Source organism: Lycium barbarum, chromosome 9 (genome assembly GCF_019175385.1).
Source record: "Lycium barbarum isolate Lr01 chromosome 9, ASM1917538v2, whole genome shotgun sequence".
In the NCBI taxonomy this organism is placed as follows: domain Eukaryota; kingdom Viridiplantae; phylum Streptophyta; class Magnoliopsida; order Solanales; family Solanaceae; genus Lycium; species Lycium barbarum.
This window is the reverse complement of record NC_083345.1, coordinates 110,920,933-110,946,099: the sequence shown is the minus strand read 5'-3', so window position 1 is coordinate 110,946,099 and position 25,167 is coordinate 110,920,933. Positions and strand designations below refer to the sequence as shown.

At 34.0% G+C, this 25,167-nt stretch overlaps 2 protein-coding genes across 2 annotated transcripts in view; one reads left to right on the top strand and one right to left on the bottom strand.

The window, feature by feature from the left end:
* LOC132612165 (uncharacterized) overlaps positions 1–25,167 on the bottom strand; it is an 82,022-nt gene that overhangs the window by 30,877 nt on the left and 25,978 nt on the right. The gene's annotated exons all lie outside the window — the stretch shown is intronic.
* Positions 11,586–16,711, top strand: LOC132609408 (probable inactive patatin-3-Kuras 1). The gene is made up of 7 exons (XM_060323381.1): positions 11,586–11,738; positions 13,029–13,207; positions 13,363–13,525; positions 14,841–15,002; positions 15,770–16,075; positions 16,198–16,340; positions 16,654–16,711. The coding sequence occupies exons 1-7, from the start codon at positions 11,586–11,588 to the stop codon at positions 16,709–16,711; spliced, it is 1,164 nt and encodes a 387-aa protein (XP_060179364.1).

The following is a 25,167-nucleotide window of genomic DNA, read 5'->3' as shown; positions in this document are numbered from 1 at the left end:
GCCCCAACTGTGGCGACTTCGAACCCTCAAGCAATTGAAAAAGTAGGTATCTCTTATACCACTTCGGTAACCGATCCCTCCAACTCCTCTGTTAATCAAACCCACTGTGAACAACCTGCAATAGCAAGGAGAACAAACCATAATGGGATGCATACGGTGATCTTCAAATCTAGGGAATTTTATGGCAAGATGGCGTATCAATGTAGGAGAACACTAGTGGGCAGATTCATCAAGACTTGACCCCAAATTGATGTTTTCCGCTCTAGATTCTCTGAAAATTTTTCTCTAAAAGGAAATGTCAAGATAGGTGTATTCGACAATTTCAATGTGTTATTGAACTTCACTTGTGAGGAAGACTTCAGTACGGTGCTATATAAGAGGATGATCGATATTGATGATCTTCAAATGTGGCTCCAAAAATGGACTCCGAATTTTAAACCCGATGAAGATTTACCAACTGTCCTAGTTTGGGCTCTACTTCCAGGTTTATCGTTTCACTTGCATAACTGGCATTATATTAAACAAATTATAAGTGATGCTGGTATTCCTCTTGAACTGGACTTAGCTACTAAAAATCTTAATAGACCTAGCATGGCAAAGGTTCGAATTGAAATTGATATCCTAAAGCCTTTGATTCATAATGTTTGGATTGGGGATGAAGATGAGGACTCTCCTCTCAAAGGATTTGTCCAGAGAATTAAATATGAAAATGTTCCCAAATATTGCAAATATTGTCGGAGGTTGGGACACAATTTAGCAAATTGTAGGGTGCTTGAAAAGAGGATGCAGGAAGAAAAAAAGGAAGCTGAGAGGGAAAATGAACACAACAACAGACAAATGGAGGCTGAACCTATGAAAAATGAACCAAAAAAACAAGTCTCCATTCCACAAAAGAATGAAAGAGGTAGAGATGCTAAGAAAAACCAGAATGTTCCCAAAACTAACACAAGCGGACAAAGTGAACCGCCAAAAATTGTTTACAAACCTACAAGATCTTTGTTTGGTAAAGACAAACCTATGCCTACTAATGAAAAAGTAGTCTCTAAGGAGAGGGTTGTCAATGAAACCAATAATTTTGACAAAGAAGATCATGTTATCAGCATTGATGATACCAAGGAAAAATAAAACAACGATATTGAGTAGACCATGATCAACAATAATCTCAAAGAGATGGATGATTTAAATGATCAGGGGATTACCGTGGAACATGTTGAGATTGTCCAGGACACTAATATCAAGTCCAAACGTGTTAACCAAAATGAGACACCGAATGATGATGATAATGCTCAGATAATAGCTAATGAAATTAATGACAATGAGCCTAAATCTCAGATGCAGGTATTTCTTATCAAAGATCATAATGAACTGCAGGTTGACATATTTGGTGATGATTGGCAAGAAGTCAAAGGAAGGAAAGGTAGCAAAAGCAAGAATACTCAAGCAAAATCCCATGAGAACAAACAAGAAAGCAAAAAAAAAAAAAAAAAAAAACACAGAAACCTTCAGAGCCTGTCATTCCTATGATTCAGAACAACTTTGAAGAATTGAGTAAGGAGAAAGAAACTGACAATCAGGACTTGGGAAAGGTGAAAGATCAAAATGATAAGGTTTAAGATCATGATAAGGAATCCAGTGATGAATGGGTAGATGGTAGCTCCTTAGAAGGAGAAGAGTCATAAGATTCATCAGATTAGGAAGTGGAAAATCGTATACAGACAATAGTGGGATCCAGTTCCAAAAAGCCCAATCTTCAAAAAATTCCCAAAGATATCAAGCAAGGAAATCAGTCTCATAAGAAAAGCCAATCAATCAGAGAAGCTCCTATCACAAGAGGCCAAAAGCTAAATTTACAAAAATCATCCTCTTCTGGTCTTAATGATTAATATTCTCAATTGGAACATTAGAGGAATGAAATCTCAAGCCTCCACTGAAAGGCTAAAACACATGATTTTACAACATAGAATTTCTTTGGTAGTTATTTAGGAACCTTTTATAAAAGAAATCAACATTGATAGATATAAAGTCATCCTTGGTATGCAGGGTTGTCATGTAAATTGTAGCAACAAGATCTGGGTGTTTTGGGATTCTTCTCTGAAATGTTCAGTTTGGACTAGCTATGATCAAATGGTCACCTGTAAGTTTATGGACAATGACATATAATGTTTTATTTCTATAGTTTATGCTAAATCCAAAACTGCTGGGAGAGAAGATTCATAGGCTTATATGAGGAATACTGCTCATATCATTAATGCTCCTTGGGCTGTTTGTGGAGATTTCAATAGCATTCTGTCTACTGAGGAAAAAATGGGAGGAATACCTCATGGACTCAACAAAAGCATTCCATTCATGGAATGCCTACAAGATTGTGGTCTTAATGATATTGGCTTCTCTGGAAGCAGGTTTACTTGGTGCAATGAAAGAAAAGAAGAAAATGTTATCTGGAAAAGATTAGACATGATGGTGGTAAATGACAATTGGAATGACGTTTTCCCTATTTCTAATGTCATTCACATGCCTAGGATCAGCTCTGATCAGTGTCCTCTTCTAATTAATTGTGATACCAACCAAAATGAAATGATCAGATATTTCAGGTTCCTTAATTTTTGGACTGACCATGATGACTTTCTAGATATTGTTAAAGAGAATTGGTGTACTCAAACTGATGGTATATCTTTTGGGAAGTTCAACAAAAAATGAAAAACACTAGTAAAGCTCTGAGCATATGGTCCAGGAATACCATAAGTGATATATTTGTTCACTTGAAACATCTGGAAGAAAAGGTTATTCAGGAAGAAGAAAATTATCAGAGTATGGCTCCTGAGAATAATAGAATACGTCTTCATAAAACCAAAGTTGATATTATCCTATACCATAAACAAGTTGACTCCTTTTGGAGACAAAAGGCTGATTTGAAATGGCAAGTTGAAGGTGATGAAAACACTAGCTTCTTTCACTTAGTGGTTAGAGGAAGAAGAAGCATTCTTAATATGCATAGAATTCTGCATAATGGGGACTGGATTCAGGGTGATAATGAGATTGGCTTAGCTGTTGTTGATTTTTACCAGAATCTATTCTCTCAAGGAATTGATACTATTGATAGAAATATCTTAGATCACATTCCTAATTTGATCACTAAATCTGACAATGATTACTTGAATGTTATCCCAATTATTCAAGAAGTCAAAGAGGTGGTCTTTGACATTAACCCCAATAGTTCCCCAGGCCCTGATGGTTTCAGTGGGCTTTTATTTCAAAAAGCTTGGGAAATTGTTGGGGATGATAGGTTTAACATGGTTAAAGCAGTTATTGGAGGCAAACCGATGCCAAAATTCTTCACTAGTACCTGCCTCATTCTGTTGCCTAAAATGGAATCTCCTTAGGAATTTGCTGAATTCAGACCTATATGTCTGAGCAATGTTACACAAAAAATTGTTTCTAAGGTGCTCAACAACAAACTGTCCAAGATTATCCCTAAACTTATATCCCCTAACCAGAGTGGATTTGTTAAAGGGAGAGCTATTGGGGAGAATGTCATGTTGGCTCAAGAAATCATTCATGACATGAAGAAGAATAACAAGGGAGGCAATGTAATATTCAAGATTGATATGACCAAGGCTTATGACAGGATGTCATGGAACTTTATTTGTTATGTGATGAGAAAGATGGGTTTCAATGAAGCTTGGGTGCATGCTATTTGGAATCTATTGTCCAACATGTGGTACAGTATGGTTATAAATGGGAGGAGACATGGCTTCTTCAAATCACAAAGAGGAGTAAAATAGGGAGATCCTTTGTCCCCCTCTTTATTTATTATTGCTGCTGAAGCTTTATCTAGACTGCTTAATAACCTTTATAACAATCCTAGATTCATTGGTTTCTATATGCAACCTAATGGGCCTAAGATTAATCATCTTTCTTATGCGGATGATCTTATCATTTTTTTGTGCAGGAAAATCACAAACACTTAAGTTGGTGATAGAGTGCTTAACAAAATATGAAAAGAACTCTGGACAGCTTATTAATAGGGAGAAAAGTTGTTTTATTATGAATGATAACATCTCCACTAATAGAATTATTATTGTCTCTAATCTCTTGCAGGTTCAAAGGAAAGAATTCTCAATAAAATATCTAGGATGTCCTTTATTCCAGGGGAGGAATAAGATTGAATATTTCACAGATGATCCTACCAAAATTCTCAAAAAACTTGGAACCTGGCATTGCAAAATGCTCTCTTCTGGAGGAAAATTCATATTGATCAAGCATGTTTTATCAGCCATGCCAGTTCACCTTTTATCCATCTGTCAACCCCCAAAAGGCATCCTTAAGATCATGGAGAAAATATTTGCCAATTTCTTTTGGGGAAGAAATGAAGGAAAGACTAAACACTACTGGGTTGCATGGCATAAAATGTGCAAGACCACTGCTGAAGGTGGCATTGGTATCAGATCTCTTTATGAAATTAATGAGAATTTTGGAGCTAAACTTTGGTGGCAGTTCAGGACGAAGGATTCTTTTTGGGCTGATTTCCTTAAAGCCAAATATGCAAGAAGAGTGCATCCCAGTGCTAGAAAATGGAGTTATACTCAGTCGCATTGTTGGAAAAGAATGATGAAAATCAGAGATAAAATAGATCACCTGATTCAATGGAATGCCAACAAAGGCAATTCTAATTTTTGATGGGATGACTGGACAGGAAAAGGGAGATTAGCTAACTATGGGAATGCTTCTACATCTGTCAAAGGTATTGTCTCTGATTATATGACCTTAGATGGATGGAATATCCCCAAACTCGAAAAAGTTCTCCCTGACAACATTATCAACCACATCCAAGGAATTACTAAAAAATCTTTTGTTCTAAAGGACCACCCTGTGTGGACTCCTAGTCTAGATGGAAAATTTTCCTGTAAATCTGTTTGGAACATTATTAGAGAACAACATCCCTCCTCCCATTTCAACAAAATCATTTGGCATAAAAAAATTCCCTTCAAAATCTGTTTCTTCCTTTGGAAACTTCTGAAGAATAGAATTGTTGTTGATCAGAATATGGCCAAGTTTGGGATCCAAATCCCTTCTATGTGTTCATGTTGCACAATTCATCAACAAGAACATGTGGATCACTTATTCCTAAGAATTATGATTAGTCAAAGAGTCTGGAATTTTTTCAATCATTTGTTTGGCATCAGGTTTGGCAACTCAGGAAGCAGGCACCATATTATCAACTAGTGGATTGCTAAAACCTCTAATCTTTTGCAAGAACTGATCATGCAAGTGCTTCCTAGCATTATCATCTGGCAGATCTGGAAGGCCAGATGCAATAGCAGATTTGACAACAAACACTTGCATCAGAATAATATCATTCACTACATTCAACAACAGCTGATCATGATCACTCATAAACAATTCAATGATATCCCTCGTTTCCTTGGCTGGAAGATTTTTCTGAATATGGTTGATCATGCCAAGACTCACATCTCCTTTGCGATAGTGAAATGGAAAACACTTATCAATAATTTCTTCAAGCTCAACTCGGATGGTTGTACCAAAGGCAATCCTAGTATTAGTGGTGGAGGAGGAATCATTAGGGATCATCTTGGTCAGTTGGTGAATGCTTATGCAGAACCTTTGGGAATCATGACAAATAATATGGCTGAAGCAGTGGCACTTAGAACTGGGATTGAGTGGTGCATCAGTACAAGCATTAAAAATTTAGAGATGGAATGTGATTCTAAGATGCTCACTGAATGGATTCTGGACAACAGTGAACCTCCCCGGAGTTTAAAGAGCATCACTCAAGATATCCAAAAGAAGATGGAAAATTTTAACAACTGGAGCATCAAACATGCTTTAGAGAAGGCAATAAAGTAGCCGATATTCTGGCCATCTGGGGATTGAAATGCTCTGAACCTGTTCACATGAATAACTTTCATCTTTTCACCAAAGGAAGCTAAAGGAGAATTCAATATGGACAAATTACAGATGCCTTCTTTCAGGAAGAAAATTCACAAGAACTCCTTCTATCTGGACAGGAACATATATAGAATGTACAATTTCAATGTTCCGTGATAGGCTATAGGAGGAACTGACTGGAAAGGATTTATCTCCTTTCAGTATAATCTTCTTTTGTGAGCATACTTGAAAGCCTACTAGTCTCATAGAATGGAATATGTCCCATTCTTAGTAGGTACAGGGAGTTATTACTCCACTGTTCTGTATATTCTCTCCCTTTTATCTATAAAGTGCTTCCATCTAAGATGGAGGAGATTGATTAAAAAAAAATCCTTATATTGAGACTTAATTCTAGTGAATTGTTGAGTGTATTTTGATTGTTGCGCTCCACTGTCACTTTTTTTTATGAGGGCAGGGAGTTTGGGTTGGTGTGAAGTGTACCGCACTTTGGGTAAAAGATCGGAAATTTCATTCTCTTTTTTACCATCTGAAATCGAAGAAAAGAAAGAAGGGCGAGATAAACAAATAAAGAGCTAACTTTCTTTAAACTTTCTTTATTATTATGAACTGTAAATCTTGAATTGTTGAACACGCGTGGATACTGGAAGGTGAAATTTGTGTCATAACTAAGGTAAGTTAAGGGTTACTTACTAGGAGGAGATATTTAGTTAAACCTCCATATGTGCTTGATGAAATGCATAAAATAAGACTTTTATGACTAAGTGCTTGTGGGAGTAGACGAGTGCATAGTTTATCACATTACTCGATATAGACTTAAAACAAGGAACTGAAATAACAGAAATACATGTGTTACATGTTGCTTTATGTGACTTGTGCATTACTTGGATCAATTTTTCGAATTTTATATATGCTCACATGCATCACTACCTGTTATATGCAATTTGATTGCAATATCTATTCTCAGTACATGCTTAGTGATTATTTGTGTGATCTCATCCAGACTCAAATGAGAGAGCTAGATGACCTCTCCTTATGTGAGTCTCGACAAGATTAGAGTTAGCTACTCAACACTCGTAGAAGTTAGTGTTGGATGAGGAGATAGGACACTCCCCGTGTGTGTTGCTAGATCGCACGTACACAGAATCACTATGTGTAACTCTTTTCGTAAAAGGTATATTTTTTAAGATAACTCAATTTTCAATTACAACTTACGGTCTCTGTTTTTCAGCTTATATCCGTTTTTGAACTTTAAATGATTTACTACATGCTTACTTGTGAATCCTACTTTCTTGTCTATTAGTGTGTGAGATCTACTTGGTATTCTATCAGTGATACTTAGTCGGTGGGGCCTATTTCCATTCTTTTGGATGCAGATATAACCGACTATATTCCGAGCACAACTACCTAGATTTGGACCCCAACTCAACTTATTTCCTCCGTTTTTTTATTGTTTTATTCTAGATTTTAAAGTATTTTGGCAATGCCCCAAAAGATATTTATGTATTTCATATTCTTAGATGATCATGACTTAGCCTAGTCGGTATTATGGAGTGCAGTCTCGGTTTTTTTCTTTGTATTCTGCTTCAGAGTTGATTGATTGATTATTATTAATGACGTTAGCCTTTTAAGTTAGATCAGACAGTTCAGTCAAATATATCTTACAATCAGTTAGACACAAAAATTCACTCGATGATCAGATTGAGATAAATGTCAAGCACGTTCTACTCCAGTTTTGGGCGTGACAACAAGTGAGTTCTTCTCCAAAGAATGATCAACGAGTTTATGTTTCTATATATGTTGTTCAATTTGATGGCTCAGATTTTAATGGAAGCTGCATGCCATTTGTCTACTTACATTATAATATAGGATGGTGTTAAGAATTTGGTGCTACTAAAAAGGCAGTAATGATAACTTAGGAGATAACTTTTAACAAATCTAATGACAATCATCAGACTTTTGGCTACTTTGATTGGATATACATCACCTAATTTGCATAATTGATCAATCATTTTTAATTAACTATATATAGATCAGAAACTTATCTTGACGCATTCATCCATAGTTATTTATTTATTTATTTAACATTTCATTCTTGTCGTCGTAGTAAAAGCCGAAATTTTAATTAACTATATATAGATTAGAAACTTATCTTGACGCATTCATCCATAGTTATTTATTTATTTATTTAACATTTCATTCTTGTTGTTGTAGTAAAAGCCGAAATTTTGTGCATTTTTAAAAAAAATATAATTTGCGCTTTGCGCTTGCTTTTATTAATCAAAGAAGAAATACACAAAAGGGTAGAAATGGGCAAAAGCCAAAACACCTTCTACCAAAAACGGTGTCCTACAACAAGCAGACTACAGGGGAATACACAGCCCTATGGACAGATTATATACAACAAAAAAATCAGCTCTCCAAAAAATTATTGCGCTTGTGTCGAAATGAAGCCATCTGAGCCTTATCAAGAATGTAGGGGCCTTTGGCTTTTCTCGGCAGATCTTTGGACTCAAAAATAAGAAGCTCCCTATTATCTAGACTGTATTTTGCCATAGCATCCGTGACTTGATTTGCCTCCCGATAGCAGTGTTGGATCACTATATTGGAGTGTTCAATAAGATCTCTGATATCCATCACCGTGTCTTGAAGATTCCATGCCAAAGTAGCTCTTCCTTTTATCATGTTAGTAATAAGGAGGGAATCACTTTCAAGAACAATATTATGAAGTCCATTTGATATGCACCAGTTAAATCCAAAAAATGCAGCTTTAGCTTCGGCAAGATTACTAGAACCTCTTCCAACATTATTAGCAAAAGCCATGATCAAAAGGCCATTCGAATCCCTCACTATTCCACCTGTTCCTATCTCGTCATGGTTGGGATCGAAATAATCAGGGCGTCATGCGGAAGCTTATAATTGCAAACCTTGAACGACAATAAATCAGACGACAAAGAAGATATACTAAAAAGACATAATAGTATAGTATGATTTGGTCAAGTGACCTACATATATATCTTTTGTTTCATGGTAGCCTGCTCCAGTCCCCTTATGAAAACTTCGTAATTGGGTTAGCGTAAAAACTAATATATAAAGTATAAAAACCTATTGAGAGAATAATCTCCCCCTAAACAAGACTCTTTAATGACTACATTATGGATGCTATTGTGTTTTTTAGTTGTGGGAAGGAAGTCTTCAATTTATACATGTCCAAATTTTTTCCTCCAAGAAAAGAGTTACTCAAATATGGAAGATTTATATTTTCCTTTTGGAAAAAGTAAAATCAATTATGGTAAACTCTTTGTCCTTCCTTCAAGAAAAGGTAAAATCCAAATATAGTAAGAAAATCAGGGCAAAACACTAACAATCTCCTCTTTTGGCCTGAATTTTCTTGACAAAAGTTGATTCGTCTTATTCACATAATCTTCATCACTGCTGCTTGCTATGGTTAAAAGTAGGCATGGGTTAAAAATTTGAGCCTTGTGCGTTAAAAGTGAGCACAGGTTAAAGTGGAGCCCATGCGTTAAAAGTGAACATGGGTTAAAATTGGCTCAAGCGTTTAAAGTAAGCAAGAGTTGAAAATTTGAGCTCATACGTTAAAAGTAAGCATGAGTTGAAAATTGAAGCTCATGCGTTACATTAAGCATGAGTTAAAAGTTATTTTTTTTAAAAAAATATGCAGCAACAAGGATGTTGAAAATATGGTTGAAATTCATCTCCACATGTAGTACTTCGGATAAAATTTTCATTATCACGAAATCGATTACAGCTTGATAAGAACTGGCCGCCTTGAACCTGTCTTCAACCAGTTGAACCATTGGTTAAACCATCGGCTCTGATACCACTTGTTGGGATCGAAATAATCAGGGCGTCATGCGGAAGCTTATAATTGCAAACCTTAAACGACAATAAATCAGACGACAAAGAAGATATACTAAAAAGACATAAAAGTATAGTATGATTTGGTCAAGTGACCTACATATATATCTTTTGTTTCATGGTAGCCTACTCCAGTCCCCTTATGAAACCATCGTTATTGGGTTAGTGTAAAAACTAATATATAAAGCATAAAAACCTATTGAGAGAATAATTTCTCCTTAAACGAGACTCTTTAATAACTACATTGTGGATGCTATTGTGTTTTTTAGTCGTGGGAAGGAAGTCTTCAATTTATAGATGTCCAAAAATTTTCCTCCAAGAAAAGGGTTACTCAAATATGGAAGATTTATATTTTCCTTTTGGACAAAGTAAAATCAATTATGGTAAACTCTTTGCGCTTCCTTTAAGAAAAGGTAAAATCCAAATATGATGAGCAAATCAGGGCAAAATCCTAATAGTCATCACCATTGCGACTCCCATCAGTGATCACCTTGATCCAGCCCTGAGGAGGTTGAGTCCATTTCACAACAATGATCTCAATAGTAGGAGTAAGTGAAAGAATTTGGTCACATATACTATACCATTGCCAGTGAAAGAATTTGGTCACATATACTATTCCATTGCCAGTGACAGTCAAAGTTCTCATAGTTTTTAGAGATGGCACATCTCACATGGTGCATAACCTGATGTTTAGCTTGAGCAAAAGAGATACTAGTGTGCCCATAACAAGCAGAACATCTTGCTTTCCAAATTACCCAAAAAATAACAATAGGAGTAATCTTTAAAATAATCTGATGAATGCTATTCTTAGGTTTTATTGACCACCATCTAGAAAGCATAAGCATGGTAGAGATAGGACTTCAAATAATTCCCAGGGGAGCACTGAAAATTTTCCAAAGGCCACTTGCAAGTTCTCCAATCATGAATGTATCGTGTATGGTTTCAACTTCTAGAATTCTACAACAGTGGCATATTGAATCAGGATCTATTCCAAGTTTGCTCAGGGCCTCATCAAAAGGTCGTTTCTTCTTTAAAAGTTTCCAGACCAGGAATGACCTCTTAAAGGGAAGATGTTTTATGATTTGATGGAACTTTCTTAGTTTTTATGGTTAAATCTTTTTTTTTCCCACTGTTTCAGTCAATTCTAACAAATATAGCTTTGTAAATATTTGATGGAGATTAAAAGTTTTATTTTTTATTTTTTAACAAACTTAAAGGACCAAAACAGTTTAATGCATACTTAAGGAACTATTTTGAACCTATTCTCAAACATACGGGACCATTTTTATCATTTTCTCAAAACTTTACAACACCCGATTTCAGCATGAGAAGTATGTTTAGGAATTGTTATTGAAGTGAAAAGGAATGAAAATATGAGGTGGATCCACAATGGAGCACTTGCCAAAGAGAAGAGTGTCTCAAGATAAAACTTTCCAAAAAGTTGGATTATCGTAATTTCATAACACCTTTGACTGTTTACATGATTATGTGCTGGCTTGGATTGGCTTATAAGTTGTTTTCAGCTTTTTTGAATGTTTGACTGGCCAACTTAAAATTATTTTGTGCTTAAAATAAGCTCAAAAAAATAATTGGGTCCGTTTGACTTAGCTTATCTAAAGCAGCTTATAAGCCAAAAAAAATAAATTGAACTACCCCAACTTATTTTTTTTTTTAGCTTATAAGCTGTTTGCAGCTTATAAGCTGCTTAAAATAAGCCCATCCAAACAGTCTCTATATAACCTGCTTGTTAGATGATGCTCAAGGTACCAAGAAAAGCTTAACACTAGAAAAGTTTATCTGAAATGTCAACTTTTGGATTTTTTTTTATTTCCCTTTTTTTGGTAGGGGCATCCCCTGTGGTGGGAGAATTAGTGACAGTTCTTAGTATTGATGGAGGTGGCATGAAAGGAAATATCCCGGCTACTGTTCTTGCTTTTCTTGAAGGTCAACTCCAGGTATATATGTAATGTATATATATGTAATTTTTTAGGTATGTGAGGCATCACTATTTTTCTACACTTGAATCGTATTATTTCAGTGCTTATTGTGTTGGATTCGAACTAATAAAGTGGCAATTGATAGTAGCAAATCTTGATCAATGATAAATCAGACCAAAAAAAAAAAAAAACTAAAAGAGGCATAATATTTAATATCGTTTGATCGATTGACCTACATATGATAAAACTAATACAAAAGATAACATAAAATTATGGAGAAAATAATATCTTCTTTAAACAAAACTCTTTTAATACATTCTGGATACTATTGTTGTTGTGTGAGAAGGAAGGATCTTCAATTTATAGGAATCAAATATTTCCTCCAAAAAGTGGTTATCCAAATATAAATCAAGATTTATATATATATATATATATATTTTTTTTTTGAAAAAAGTAAAATTAAATCAATTAGATAAACTCTTTGCCGTTCCTTCTAGAAAAGAAAAAATCCAAATATAATAAGAAAAAATCAGGGCAAACCTTAACTTATTGCTAGTCAATAATTTTACTTTGATCATTGGTACTTTGGCAGGTCATCGAGTGATTCAATTAAGTTATCCTTTTCGTAATGCTCTATTTTTTTATTTTTTTTATTTTAGTTTTTGAGTTAACCTTAAGTCTCGAATGTTTCATGTGAACATAAAAGGTACAAAACGAAACCCCAACCTACCTAGGAGAAAAAAATAATAAATTCAGTTGGTAACTTAAATCGATCTTGTGGGAACGGTAGAGATTTGTTTGGTAAATTTTACACTCTCATTGTTTATAACTTAGTTAAAATAAAAATTACAAACTGCATTCTTCTTCCAGGCACTTTAAGGTTAACAGTTCTACTCAAAATTTTGTGTTGGAGCAGCACGTATAAATAGAGCAAATAACTCTTTTTTCCCCTGGTCCTTCCGATCTGTCCTTGTAAATCTGAAAAAAGACTTTATTGAGTAAGATATGACTTAATTAAACAATTCATAAAAAGAAATATTATATGAAATTAATTACATGTATTATGCATTTTTTTAACAAGTTGATTCTAAAGACAACAACTCTTTAGGTTGGCTTTCGGCCCAGCCTACTATAAGGGTCTCGTGCCTGAACTATATATAAAAATAGTTCAAAATAACAGAGATCTATTGTGTACTTGAAAATAAAACAATTTGTGAAATACAAGAAATTAAAGCTTAAATGGAATTGAACAAAAAAAGTTCTTTTGTATAAACGTATCTGATTAATGAAGGATTATTTCTGAGTCAGGAATTGGACGGTGTAAATGCGAGGCTTGCAGATTACTTTGATGTGATCGCAGGAACAAGTACAGATGGCTTATTGGCCACTATGATAACTGCTCCAAATGAGAAGAATCGCCCCTTCTATGCTGCCAAAGATATTGTACCATTTTACTTCGAGCATGGCCCAAAGATTTTCCCACCTGGGTATAGTTTTATATATTTAACTATTTTATACTAAGATCACTTAGAATAAAATTGTTATAAGTCAAGTAACCTACCATGACAAGCAAAATATTGTATCGATAATACAAAAAATTACATTCATAGTATAAATATTATACTTATATTTTCAATTGCAGTGCCTATCCTCCAATTCTAGCCCCAAAATATGATGGAAAATATTTTCACAAAGTTCTGCAAGATAAGTTGGGAGAGACTCGTTTGCATCAGGCTTTAACAGATGTTGTTCTTACAACCTTTGACATCAAGAAAAATCAGCCCATTATATTTAGTAAATCGAAGGTAAGTCTTCCATATATTATATCAGCTAGATATGCAAGTGCAGATAACGTGTTATTCGTTAGTAAAGTCATAGTTAATTTAATTTTGTCTCAATAAAATCACTCAATTATGTCTAAGTATTTAGTAAAGTGACTTGACTTAATTTTGTAATCAATAAAGTCACTCAACTATGTGTAATTATTTGATAAAGTCACTTAGTTTTATATCAATAAAGTCACTCAACTTTTATGTTTTCTCTTATAAAGTCACTCTAGTTGGATTTGTCACTTCCAGTTATTAAAATAAATCTGACTTGGCAAAATAAACTATTTTTTTATGGTAGCTCTAGACCTGAACGCTACACTAAGAGCTTGTTTGGCCTAGCGGCTAAAAACTACTTATTTTGAGAATTGTTATTCAAAAAAGTACTTTTATGAGAAGTAATTTGTGGTTGGCTAATTCATTTGAAAAATGCTTTTAACTATTTTTAATAAGCAGATTGTGTTTGGCTTGTCTTCTTAAGAAAGTGTTTTTGAGTATCAAATTATGAAAAAGGATAAGTATCAATAAACGTTTACTATCAAGATTTTACAGAGAAAAATTAATTTACATAGCTATTATGAAAGACTTTAATTAAGTTTTGACTTTTAACTAATTAAAATTTAAAAATACATATTAAAATTTTCAATTAATAGAATACATAAATGAATAAAAAATATTAAATATTGATGAAACATCATTACGATGATTTAAATATACTAATAAACTACAACCAAAATAAAATTCAAAATCATTCCGCAAATTAAAAATCAACACAAAAATAAGTAGAATCCTTCATACATCATGAAGATTCTCAATGATTTCATCCCTAATGGATTAATGAGAGATATACTTAGTAAATATGTATTTATGCAGGGATATTTTTGTCTCAAAGAAAATTAATTTCTGCTTCTGCTTCTGCTTTTGCTTTTTCAAGAAGCAGAAATTTTCAGCTTCTTTCCAACCGCAGAAAAATTGCTTCTGCTTCTATTTAAAAACAGTTTTATTAATTGGCCAAACACCTCAAGTATCCAAAAAAAAAATGTTTTTTTCTAAAAAATAAATAAATGTTTTTAGCCTCAGAACCGCTAGGCCAAACAGACTCTAAATAATACAATATCATTTAGACCAGGACCTTCAAAACTAAGTTAAGTGACTTTATTATTATTAAATGAATATACATAGTTGCGTGACTTTATTGATACAAATTAAATTAAGTGACTTTAATGAATAATTGAGTGACAATTAAAGAAATTGACTCCTAATAGCTATTCTGTGTTTTGAAACAAATATATAGATAGCAAATTCTCCTTATTTGGATGCTAAGATGTCTGACATAGGCTACGGCACGGCAGCAGCTCCAACTTATTTGCCTCCACATTACTTTGTGACTAATGATGGTCAAGGAAATAAATATGAGTTCAATATTGTTGACGGTGGTATCGCTGCTGGTAATCCGGTACATTCATTAATTCCCTCATATTTATTTAATAATAACTATATTTTTAATAATCACAATGGGTCTTTGATTATCATACCAACAAATATTACGTTTTTCAATCAACATTTTCACTAGTTAATCTTTCTAGCTAGAGAATAAAATATGCTTAGTTATAATACTATTATAGGTATCTGGCAATTTCTTTTGTTAGGAATATCTCAGCTTGTTATTATAGGTATCTGGCAATATTTTCCTTTTTTCACCACAAAAAAATTATGTAATATGCATTTAAAATTACGACTACGTTTTAGTTGCTCATTACTAGTTAATACATATTCAGTTAAATCTCTCTAAAATGACATCGTTTATTTTGATACTTATATTTTTGCTAGTATAACAAAATGTTATTTTAGAGAACATATAATACAACATAAAACATTCATGTATAGATATACCAATTAGATGCATAGATCCCTGTATAGCTAACTACATTGATCTTCATCACAAATGTAAAGGGCTGAGCATGTTCGTTCCCCATTTAGTTCAAAAGAGAGGTTTGTATTTTATGTCCCCCTCTCTTATGTACTACTTTACTGGTGATTAATAAACAGGTAGAAGTCTTGCCAAACACCCCCTCCCCCCCCCCCACCCCCAACCTCAAGGAGGATTAAGGGGGAAAAAACATGAATAATTGGTTCCACATAAAATATGATTATTATAGTGAAATGTTATTATAAAGGACAACTGTTATTGAGAGTTTTGACTGTATATATATGATTTGACAGGCCTTAGTTGCCCTTAGCATAGCAACCAACCGTGCGGCGGAAGCGGATCCAGCATTCGCCTCTATCAAGTCAATGAACTACACACAAATGTTGCTGCTCTCATTAGGCACGGGCACTACTGCAGATTTTTATCATACATACACAGTACAAGAAGCAGCTAAATGGGGTGCTCTTAAATGGCTATATCATAATAATTCCAGCCCTTTACTTCAAATGGTATCTAGAGCAAGTGCTGACATGAATGATTATTACATTTCCACTGTCTTTCATGATCTTAATGCTGCAAAGAATTACCTCAGGATTCAAGTAAGGACATCTCGCTCAATAACATTCAATACTCCTAATAATTCGTCGCTTTCAATTTATGTGACATACTTTCTTTTTTCAATTTATCTAAATAATTAATTGTTCGTAATATGTAATACCAGGAAAATGCACTAATAGGTTCAACTACCGTAATCGATAATGCTACAGAGGCTAATATGAACTTACTGGTACAAGTTGGTCAAAACTTGTTGAAGAAACCAGTTTCCAAAGAGGATCCTGAAACCAATGAGGAAGCTCTGAAGAGGTAAAATACATAAAATATTTTTAGTTGTAATCAATTAAATCGTAGTTAGATATTAACCTCAAAATGCGTATATTTTATAGGCTCAAAGGGCTCTTGGTATGTTATACACACATGTAGTTTAAAACGACAAAATTCAAAATACAGTAATTCTTTACATTCTGAAACTTTGTAATTTTTCAAATTAAGGCATATAATAAATTTGACTGTCAAAATCAAAGTGAATTGATAAACATTGGGAAGATGTAGAATTTAGGTTTTTAAGTTTTTTCGTAAATCTATTTTATTTCTAATTATAATAATTTATTCTTTGTAGGTTTGCAAAATTGCTCTCAGAAAGGAAGAAACACCGAGCAAACAAAGCCTCTTCATAAATCAAGCTCTCGGGTTTTATTAATACTAACTGTGCTAAAGAATAAGGGTATGCGTTAGCCCCTCAAGTGTTGTGTTATTTTAGAATTATTCAACTTTAATTTTTCAACCTCAAAAATAAAGAGGAGAGGGATAAATTTCAATAGAAATATTCTTCTATGTAATATGGTTGGACTATGTAACCCTTTGGTTGTGTTAAATAAATAAATTATCCTCCTAAGGAAGAGAAGAAATATTCGTGATTCTGTGCGACGGAATTTGAATCTTCTTTTCTAAGCAAATGGTCAAATCCCTCCCTCCCCCGACATATACGTATGACCAGATTACCAACTAAACATCTTTTCTACATGGGGTCTTATTTTTATTTTTATTTTTTTTAAAAACAAGGTCATTGGGTGTTACCCCACTGACTATTTTAATTAATAAAACAATATGTTAAAAAACATAGGGTCCTATTACCCCCTCCCCCGAACCTTTTTAAAATGGAATATATTGCTGCATAAAATGTCAATCTCAGCTAGGTGTCTTCACGGTTCGGTGTGGATTGATTTTTGGTTAAAATCAAAACCCAATTAATCAGTTTTGTCATTATTAAAATCAAACCAAACCAAATAAAATAAATATTTGTCGGTTTGATTATTCTCGGTTTGGTTCATTTTTTGATTTTTAACTACACATAAATGGGTATCATTTTCAAACATATCACAAAAAGTCGCATACCAAAATTAACGTGTTTCTAAGATGAAGCAAAAGAAATTTAGGTAAATATTTGAGTAATTGATCCAAGTTCCATCATTAGGTACATTCATCAAATACATTAGCATATTAGGAGTGTATTCCCTATCAAATGCAACATCAGATCAGTAAGAAGATTTAAGGCATTAAAGGAGTTGTGCCTCAGATTTGATAATCTCATCTTTTATCATAAGGTACTGTAATATTCGTTTGCCTAAAAAATTAGCCTGTTCATTGATTGTTTCAAAATGCTAGTAAAAGAATTCTAAGACTCTTGCAGAAAACGTGCAGCAGATGCGTTCAGATCAGCAGAAGTCAAGCTAACTATTAAAAAAAAAAAAATAGTTTTATTGCAGGGGTATCGCAAAAAAAGATACAAATCCTCGAAGAATTGGCGGACAGCTGTCTCTCTCTCCCTCTTCTTTATTTTTCGTTCGCTGCCGCCGCTGATCAACCGGAATCCGGAGACATCAGATCTCGCTGGAATTTCAGCAACACCGCCTTCGTCTCAGTGTCTCTCGTCACTCTCCTGGGGAAATAAGCCCAATTAAATAAGGTTAGGATCTGACCTTATGAAACTCTTATGAGAAAAAGGGAGCCCAAATAGATCTACAAAAGAGGAAAAATGATAAGTAGTAGGAAAGGCATAAAATGGTGGTAATTTTATGATGGTAGGAAAGTTATAACGATAATTAACGTGAAGCACCCAATTAAAAAATGACACATATAAGTGAATTAGATTTTAATATTTTTCACCTCTCACATGCCTCCAAGAGAGTGAGCACACTCTCTATGCCACCTCAGCACCTAAGGGCGTGTTTATTCCATTTTTAAAAGTTTTGGGGGGCAATATAGGACCCCTTTATAGATAAAGTGTATAGTTAGTAATCTGGTCATACGTTGGGGTATTTGTCCATTTTCTCTAATAAGAAATGGAGAGGGGCTCCATCCGAGATTGTTACCATTCAAAACCATGACATTTAAGGAGTTTCACAACCTCCAAACTCATAAGACATAGAAGGAGTTCATGTTCCCATCACACAAACAATGAGGGACTCAACACTTCCCGCACGTTCAATACTGATATCTGAAGCGTGAACAGTGTTATAAGATTGGGGGGAGGGGGGTCACACAATCTATATGGGATTCAACAGTATGGCATTTTTTTTTTCGGATTCTTTCCATTTGTTCATTCTTATTTCGGAACTTTATCTTAGGTTCATTACCTCATCAATAACGTTGTTCTCATCCTTGTGGGCCTGTATGGATTATGTTAATTAGGTTTCCATATTAGCAAGGATATCTCTTCTATATATAGTAGTGCCCTATAAGGGTGTCAAATGAGCGAGTTGGGCTGAATTTGAGAAGGTTAAAATGGACTGAGTTAATAATTGGGCCGGTTCATAATCCGCTCAAACATTACCTGGGCTGAAATGGGTTAACAACTAGGTCATAATCTAACCCGCCCAACTCTTACTAAGTTTTAAGTCTTTGTTTATTTTCTTATAATTTGTTTAAGTACTTAATTAAACCTTATTTTCTTCATATTATGGCTATATATAACATATCAAATAAAATAAAAATTCTCATTGATCTATTGGGTTGCATATTAGCCTAGTTTTTAAATGGGCCGAATTAAACGGATCAAAACAGAATGAGCTAACAAAATAAGCGGGTAGTGAATCCGCTCAAACCTACGCGGGTTGGGTGGCCAGGTGGGTCATAATTTTATGGGTTGATTCCACCCCTACTCATATATAGATGAAAGACATCTCTTAGGAATAGTTTGGCTGAGATCTGGTCCTATTCATTCATTTCTTTTAGTGAACTTTAGCTTGACTGTAATGTTTTATCTTTAGTGAAATTTTCGTATATATATGCTGTTGGAAAATGTATACCAAGAACATGAAAAATATATGACGAAGAATACAAAGATGAAGGCTTGAAAATATGATCAACGAACACAGAATTGGAGGCCTGAAACACGTGCGAAACACTTTCCTAAAAAAGATATTTCTATGTCATAGGCCTAAGAATTTCTGCACTAAGCAAATAGTGAAGAAATTCTATTGGAAAGCAAGAACTTAGAACTTGATCTTTTCTAAATTGGAGAAGAAAGAGTATCTTCCAGACAGGAAAATTCTGCAGGATTAAAAAGTTGCTTTGAAATGTTAAGAAGTTGACTTTAAATAGAATTGGTGGTAACTAAAAAAATGAAAGGACACACCCCTTCTTTAAAAGACAACTTTTTATTTAAATAAAATTCCAATAATCCTCACTTGTTTAAATATAAATTAGAACAAAAGATCAAGTTATATTCACGCATAGAGTAATGTATCTTTCGATTTGAACATTACCTTATTACAATGTCACAAGGCGAATTCAAAATCTCATGTAGCATAATAGCTTTGAACAAGTTATTCCTTGTGATGACATCAGTGACATTATACAAATAAACATTTCATTCCTGTTTTTCACTCAAACATGCTTAATCAGCACTTTTATGGCCATCTGCTATCCAAAATTCATGAATATTCATGAGAGCAACTCCATCTCTCAATTGAAACATCGTCACTTCTATGTTCACATAGGTGAAGTTATTTCCGTGTCTTTGTCATATTTGAGACACTTGTTCCTTGAGCTGAACCTCATAAAAAGTATAAGAAGTCAACCCTCTAATATGTGACAACCAACACTAGTATATCTCTTAGAGACATCCACGTATCAATAAATTTTTGTTACCCTTTGAACCCAAAACTATTTATTTCATAATGTTGGGTAGGGTTGCCATTATTGGTGAACCTAATTAAGCAGTTTTAATTTAATTTACTCGAGGTTCATTTTCACCAACTTCCTTGTAAGAGTTTTAGTAATTGGATGCTCTTGAATTAACTTCCTCACAATCATGTCTAAGATTTATGTATCTAACTTCTCATGATATATTTATATGCTCAAGTTTAAGTGGCTTGACTATCACAAAGTTGAGCTCACACTTTGCGAAATCAATGAATTCTCTTAAAAATCCCTCAACACTGAACTCCTTTGCTTGCAAATTAATGCAAGTTTATTTGTTAGATTTTCAAGTAATTGCACCTCTTACCGAGGTAAACATTCAACCTTTTGTGAATTTGTTTCTCTCAAACAAGATAACAACCTGTGTCGGTATATCCTTATAAAATATGAGGAAAAATTTTTGAGTAACGAATGCTCAAACCATTTAATTAGTTTTCTCAAAATACTAAAAATCTGGCCACTGGCCTTCCAGCAGCGCTTGAATACACAAGATAAGTCATAACTTTTTCATCATTCTTAGTTAACTGAATATTGAATCAAACGAGTATTGACCTTTTATGTTTAAGTGGCTAAATTTATTTAGCACTTTTTTCTCAATGTAATTAGATTAACTCTACACATTATTTGTTTAATTTTGATACCCAGCATAGATCAATTTGCCTAAGATCCTTTCTTTTGAATGTGAAAGATAGAAACCTCTTTGTCTCTATTATGTTATTGTTTACAATTAACATATCATCAACATATATACAAACTAGCACAAAATAATTACTCTAATATATGTCAATATCCACCAGATGATATCTAAGTTCTCCCAATTATATTAGGTTATTACTCATTCTAATATTGTCTTTTAATCACACGACAAACACCCCTACAGTTTGAACATATCAAGTGTCTTTTCATATCACATATAGAGAAAATTAAATTCACTAACTCATATCCTCTATATCTCAAATTCTTGTAATTCAAGTATCTATGAAAGGATACATTTTTTTTTAAATACCACCTTTCATGAAAGAATACAACTATTCCCTTTGAAGGCATAAAAATAATTATCTAATGTTGACTTCTAATCACAAGCCAAATACCCCCACATTTTGACTATTTCATGCACATATGAAATTTAAAAAAAAAATCTTTTATGCACTGTATTTAGAGGCAAATTTGGATTTCTATAACATGGGTTCACCACTAATTCAAAGATCTTGAGTTCAATTGAGAATATGCTTGTAAATAAATAAAAATGTGTTCACACGAACGGCTCAGCTTAAATTTTTAGATAAGATAGCCACACAATTTAACAAGGTATCAAAGAAGGTAGAGGTCTTCAGATTGAACAAAGAAAAAAAACTCCACGTGCTTGACCCATAAATAAAATTAGTTCCACCAAAGAATGTGGTGCAGCGGATAGAGCTGCTCCTCCCTTAACCAGAGATCTCATGTTCGAGCCCTGGTTATGAAAAAATCCTTGGTAGTGAGCGCTTTCCTCCAAATGGGGCCCTACCCGGCGCAAATCCGGATATAGTCGGGCTCCAATGCGGATACTGGACACCGGGTGGGAAACAAAAAAAAAATAGTTCCACACATGCGAGGGCATGTTGAGAATATAAATGCAAGTAAATAAAAGTGTGCGTTTTCTAACAGTTTAAACTTTTAGATAAGATAATCACACAAATCAACTTGAGAGTATAATTGTAATTAGTTGTAAACAAAACTGTGCTCTCTCTAAAAATTTAACAAGTTCGAGCCTTAGGAATTAATCAACTTCAAATAATCATAAATTTAGGCTTATCTGAATCCTGAGGTAATTCTTTTGAGCACCAAGAGCGTGAAACATAGTAGCAATGTAATAATCATTCATCTAAGAACTTGCTGCAGATGCAATTTGTAGTAAAGGGTTGGAATTATTATGAGTTAGCCAATCAACAGCACCCCATCTAGCTGCCTCTTGTGCAGTGAATGTCTTACGAAAATCATCAGTATTGCCAGTGCCTAATGAGAGCAACAAAATATGTTTGTAGTTCATTGCCTTGATAGAGACGTATTTTGGATCCGCTTCTGTTGCACGTTTGGTTGCTGTGCTAAGGGCAATTAAGACCTGTCAACCATATAATTACATTTTTGGACCGCTCAAAAGAATAATAAACAGTAATTACATTAACTACCCACACTTCAATTTATTCAAATTATAACTTTAAATAACCATTAAGAAGGATAATTTAGTAAAACACGCCCTTAATCAATAATTTGTTATGAGGTGTACCAAGTCAACTGAGAAATAGTAAAGGTTTATTGGCTAGCTAAAAACATTGATTACCGGAAATGTTAATTGAAAAAGTGACCTTTTAAATGATAAAATAACAACAGGACCCTATATTTTTTGGATTATTATTTCAAATTCTTTATTGCATAGGGGTAGGGGAAGGAGAAATGAGGGAGGGAATTATAATGTGGGAATTCAAACCCTCACCGATAAAGTGAATATTTAGGTAGCTAACCATTGATGAGCTAATAGATCCCTGTTATTTTTTGGAATATATAACTACTAGTAAAAGAAGGTTTAAAAATTTAGATGATCATGATCCGTAGATTTATATGAGGGAATTAATGAATGTACCGGATTACCAGCAGTGATACCACCATCAACAAGATTGAACTCATACTGATTTCCTTGACCATCATCAGTCACAAAGTAATGTGGAGGCAAATAAGGAGAATTTGCCAACTGTATTTGTTTCAAAATAAGGAATAGTTACTACACAGTGTAAAAAGACACTTATTATTAGAAAAAAGAGATAATGGTCAAAAACACACCTCAAGTATCATATTTTTGTGAGTTTTCTACCTGAACAATTAGATATTTACGTTTCCTACCTGAACTATCACCAACTACTTATCAAAACACACCTGAATTTCATATATAGAACTATTTTCAAATATTTATCAAAACACACTTTACTAGTGTTGTAAGCTCACAAACTGTGATATTTTTTACCATTATTTTTTTTTAAAATTCAATTAATTCCTTTAATTATCCGCATGGAGTGTCATTTGGCACCATTTTTGAACAAAAAAAAATGTACACCACGCACCATCACATTAATGTCAAGGTGTGCTATGATAAATAACTGGTGATAATTTAGGTAGAAACCGCAAACACCTGATAGTTCAGGTAGAAAAATTAAAAAAGTGATACTTGAGGTGTGTTTTTTCACCGTTATCTCGAGAAAAAAAAATCAATAACTTAAATGGCATTATTTGCACTTATATAATATATGGAAGACTTACCTTTGACTTTGAGAATATTATTGGCTGAAACTTCTTGATGTCAAAAGTTGGAATGACAACATCTGTTAAAGCCTGATGCAAACGAGTCTCTCCCAACTTTTCTTGTAGAACTTTGTGAAGATATTCTCCAATATATTTGGGGACAATAAGTTGAAACCACCAGGGACTGCAATATAACCCAAATTTGCTATATCATCAACACCATATCCTGCCTTCACAAAGTACTTTGTGGCTTTCAAAAATATTTGAACTATCCAAGAAGCCTGTTTTAGCACATACAACATGTTACACCTCGGAAAATTTTCCGTTGGTACGCAGGTGAATGAACTAGTGATTAGTACGAGTGCATGATGTTCCATGAGTAAGAAATGGCGTTTGATGACCTTAGGCGAGATTTCAAAGGAATCCGACGTAAGACGAGAAAGTTGGCTAAGTTAAGATGAGATATAAGGTGAGCAATGCATGTGCATGGACGTGGGTGATTAAAATGAGAAGTCTAAGAATTATGGGAAGTTGCAGATTTGCAACTGCCCAGTGGTCGTAGAGTGCTAGGACGGACCGTAAATTGGTATACGGTCCGTAAACTAGCAGGTCGTAAACTGCCATGCAAAGCTTCAAGTTTCTGCCAGTCGAGAAATGGTATAATACGACCTGGAATACGGACCGTAAAGTGATTTACGGCCCGTAAACCATGGTCGTAAATCACCATGCAAGCAATCCAAGCTTCTGGTTTTCGAAAAGGTTAAAGATGACCGCGATGGACGAACCGTAAAATGGAATACGTGGTCGTAAACTCAGTTTACAACCACTGTTCACTTCTGCACAGATTTGCAAGTCATTAAATAAGAGACCCAACACTTGTTTTATTTCATTACAACATTACACCACTTCTCTCTAAAACCTCTCTCTATATTTATTATCCAAGTTTTCAAGGATTATAAGTCATCAACAACATTAAGACAAGTGAATCAAGGGTAAGGAAATCATCAAAGATCATCCAAGTCAAGAAATCCAAATGGAGAAAAACTAGGGTTTTGCTCAAGGAGGAGTATTATCAACCAAAGCTTGTTCCTACAACTTCTAAGGTAAGATTCATGATATTTACATGATGTTTAAGGTATTGGAGAATTAAAATACATGGATTGTAGAAAATGTAGTAAAATGGGTTATGGATGATGAATAGTGACATTTTGAGGAATAGTTTGAATTGAATCATGAGTGTTGTTGCGTTGTGATACGAATGTGCTGTAAATGGTATTAAGATTATGAACTAGACACTTTAGACGAATGAACGGAGTTGGGCGTTATGACCATGAGTATGGGTGAAGTAGAAGTAAGTTAAGGAATGTGGATAATGTGAACGACTAATGGCCATTGTTATGACATTAATGAAGGTATAAACGCTAGCATTGGAAGGGAACGTGCAAGTGTAGAATAATTCGACGACAAGGTATGTAAGGCTAACCCTTCTTTCTTAAGGCATGGTTCTTGGCCAATTTCTTAAATCCTCTATATGAGTATGTTTCCTTCAAATAATTGATATTCCGAGCTCATAAGCTCACGATCCTTGATATGTACTACGATTGTACTACGCACCTCATACGACGAGTAAGCCTATGATATAGAAGTAACGATAATG

Coding starts and splice junctions, on each gene's coding strand:
- LOC132609408 (XM_060323381.1), top strand. CDS start 11,586: ATGTCAACTTTTGGATTTTTTTTTATTTCCCTTTTTTTGGTAGGGGCA. Junction 13,208..13,362: donor CCAAAGATTTTCCCACCTGG/GTATAGTTTTAT, acceptor TTTCAATTGCAG/TGCCTATCCTCCAATTCTAG. Junction 16,076..16,197: donor AGAATTACCTCAGGATTCAA/GTAAGGACATCT, acceptor ATGTAATACCAG/GAAAATGCACTAATAGGTTC.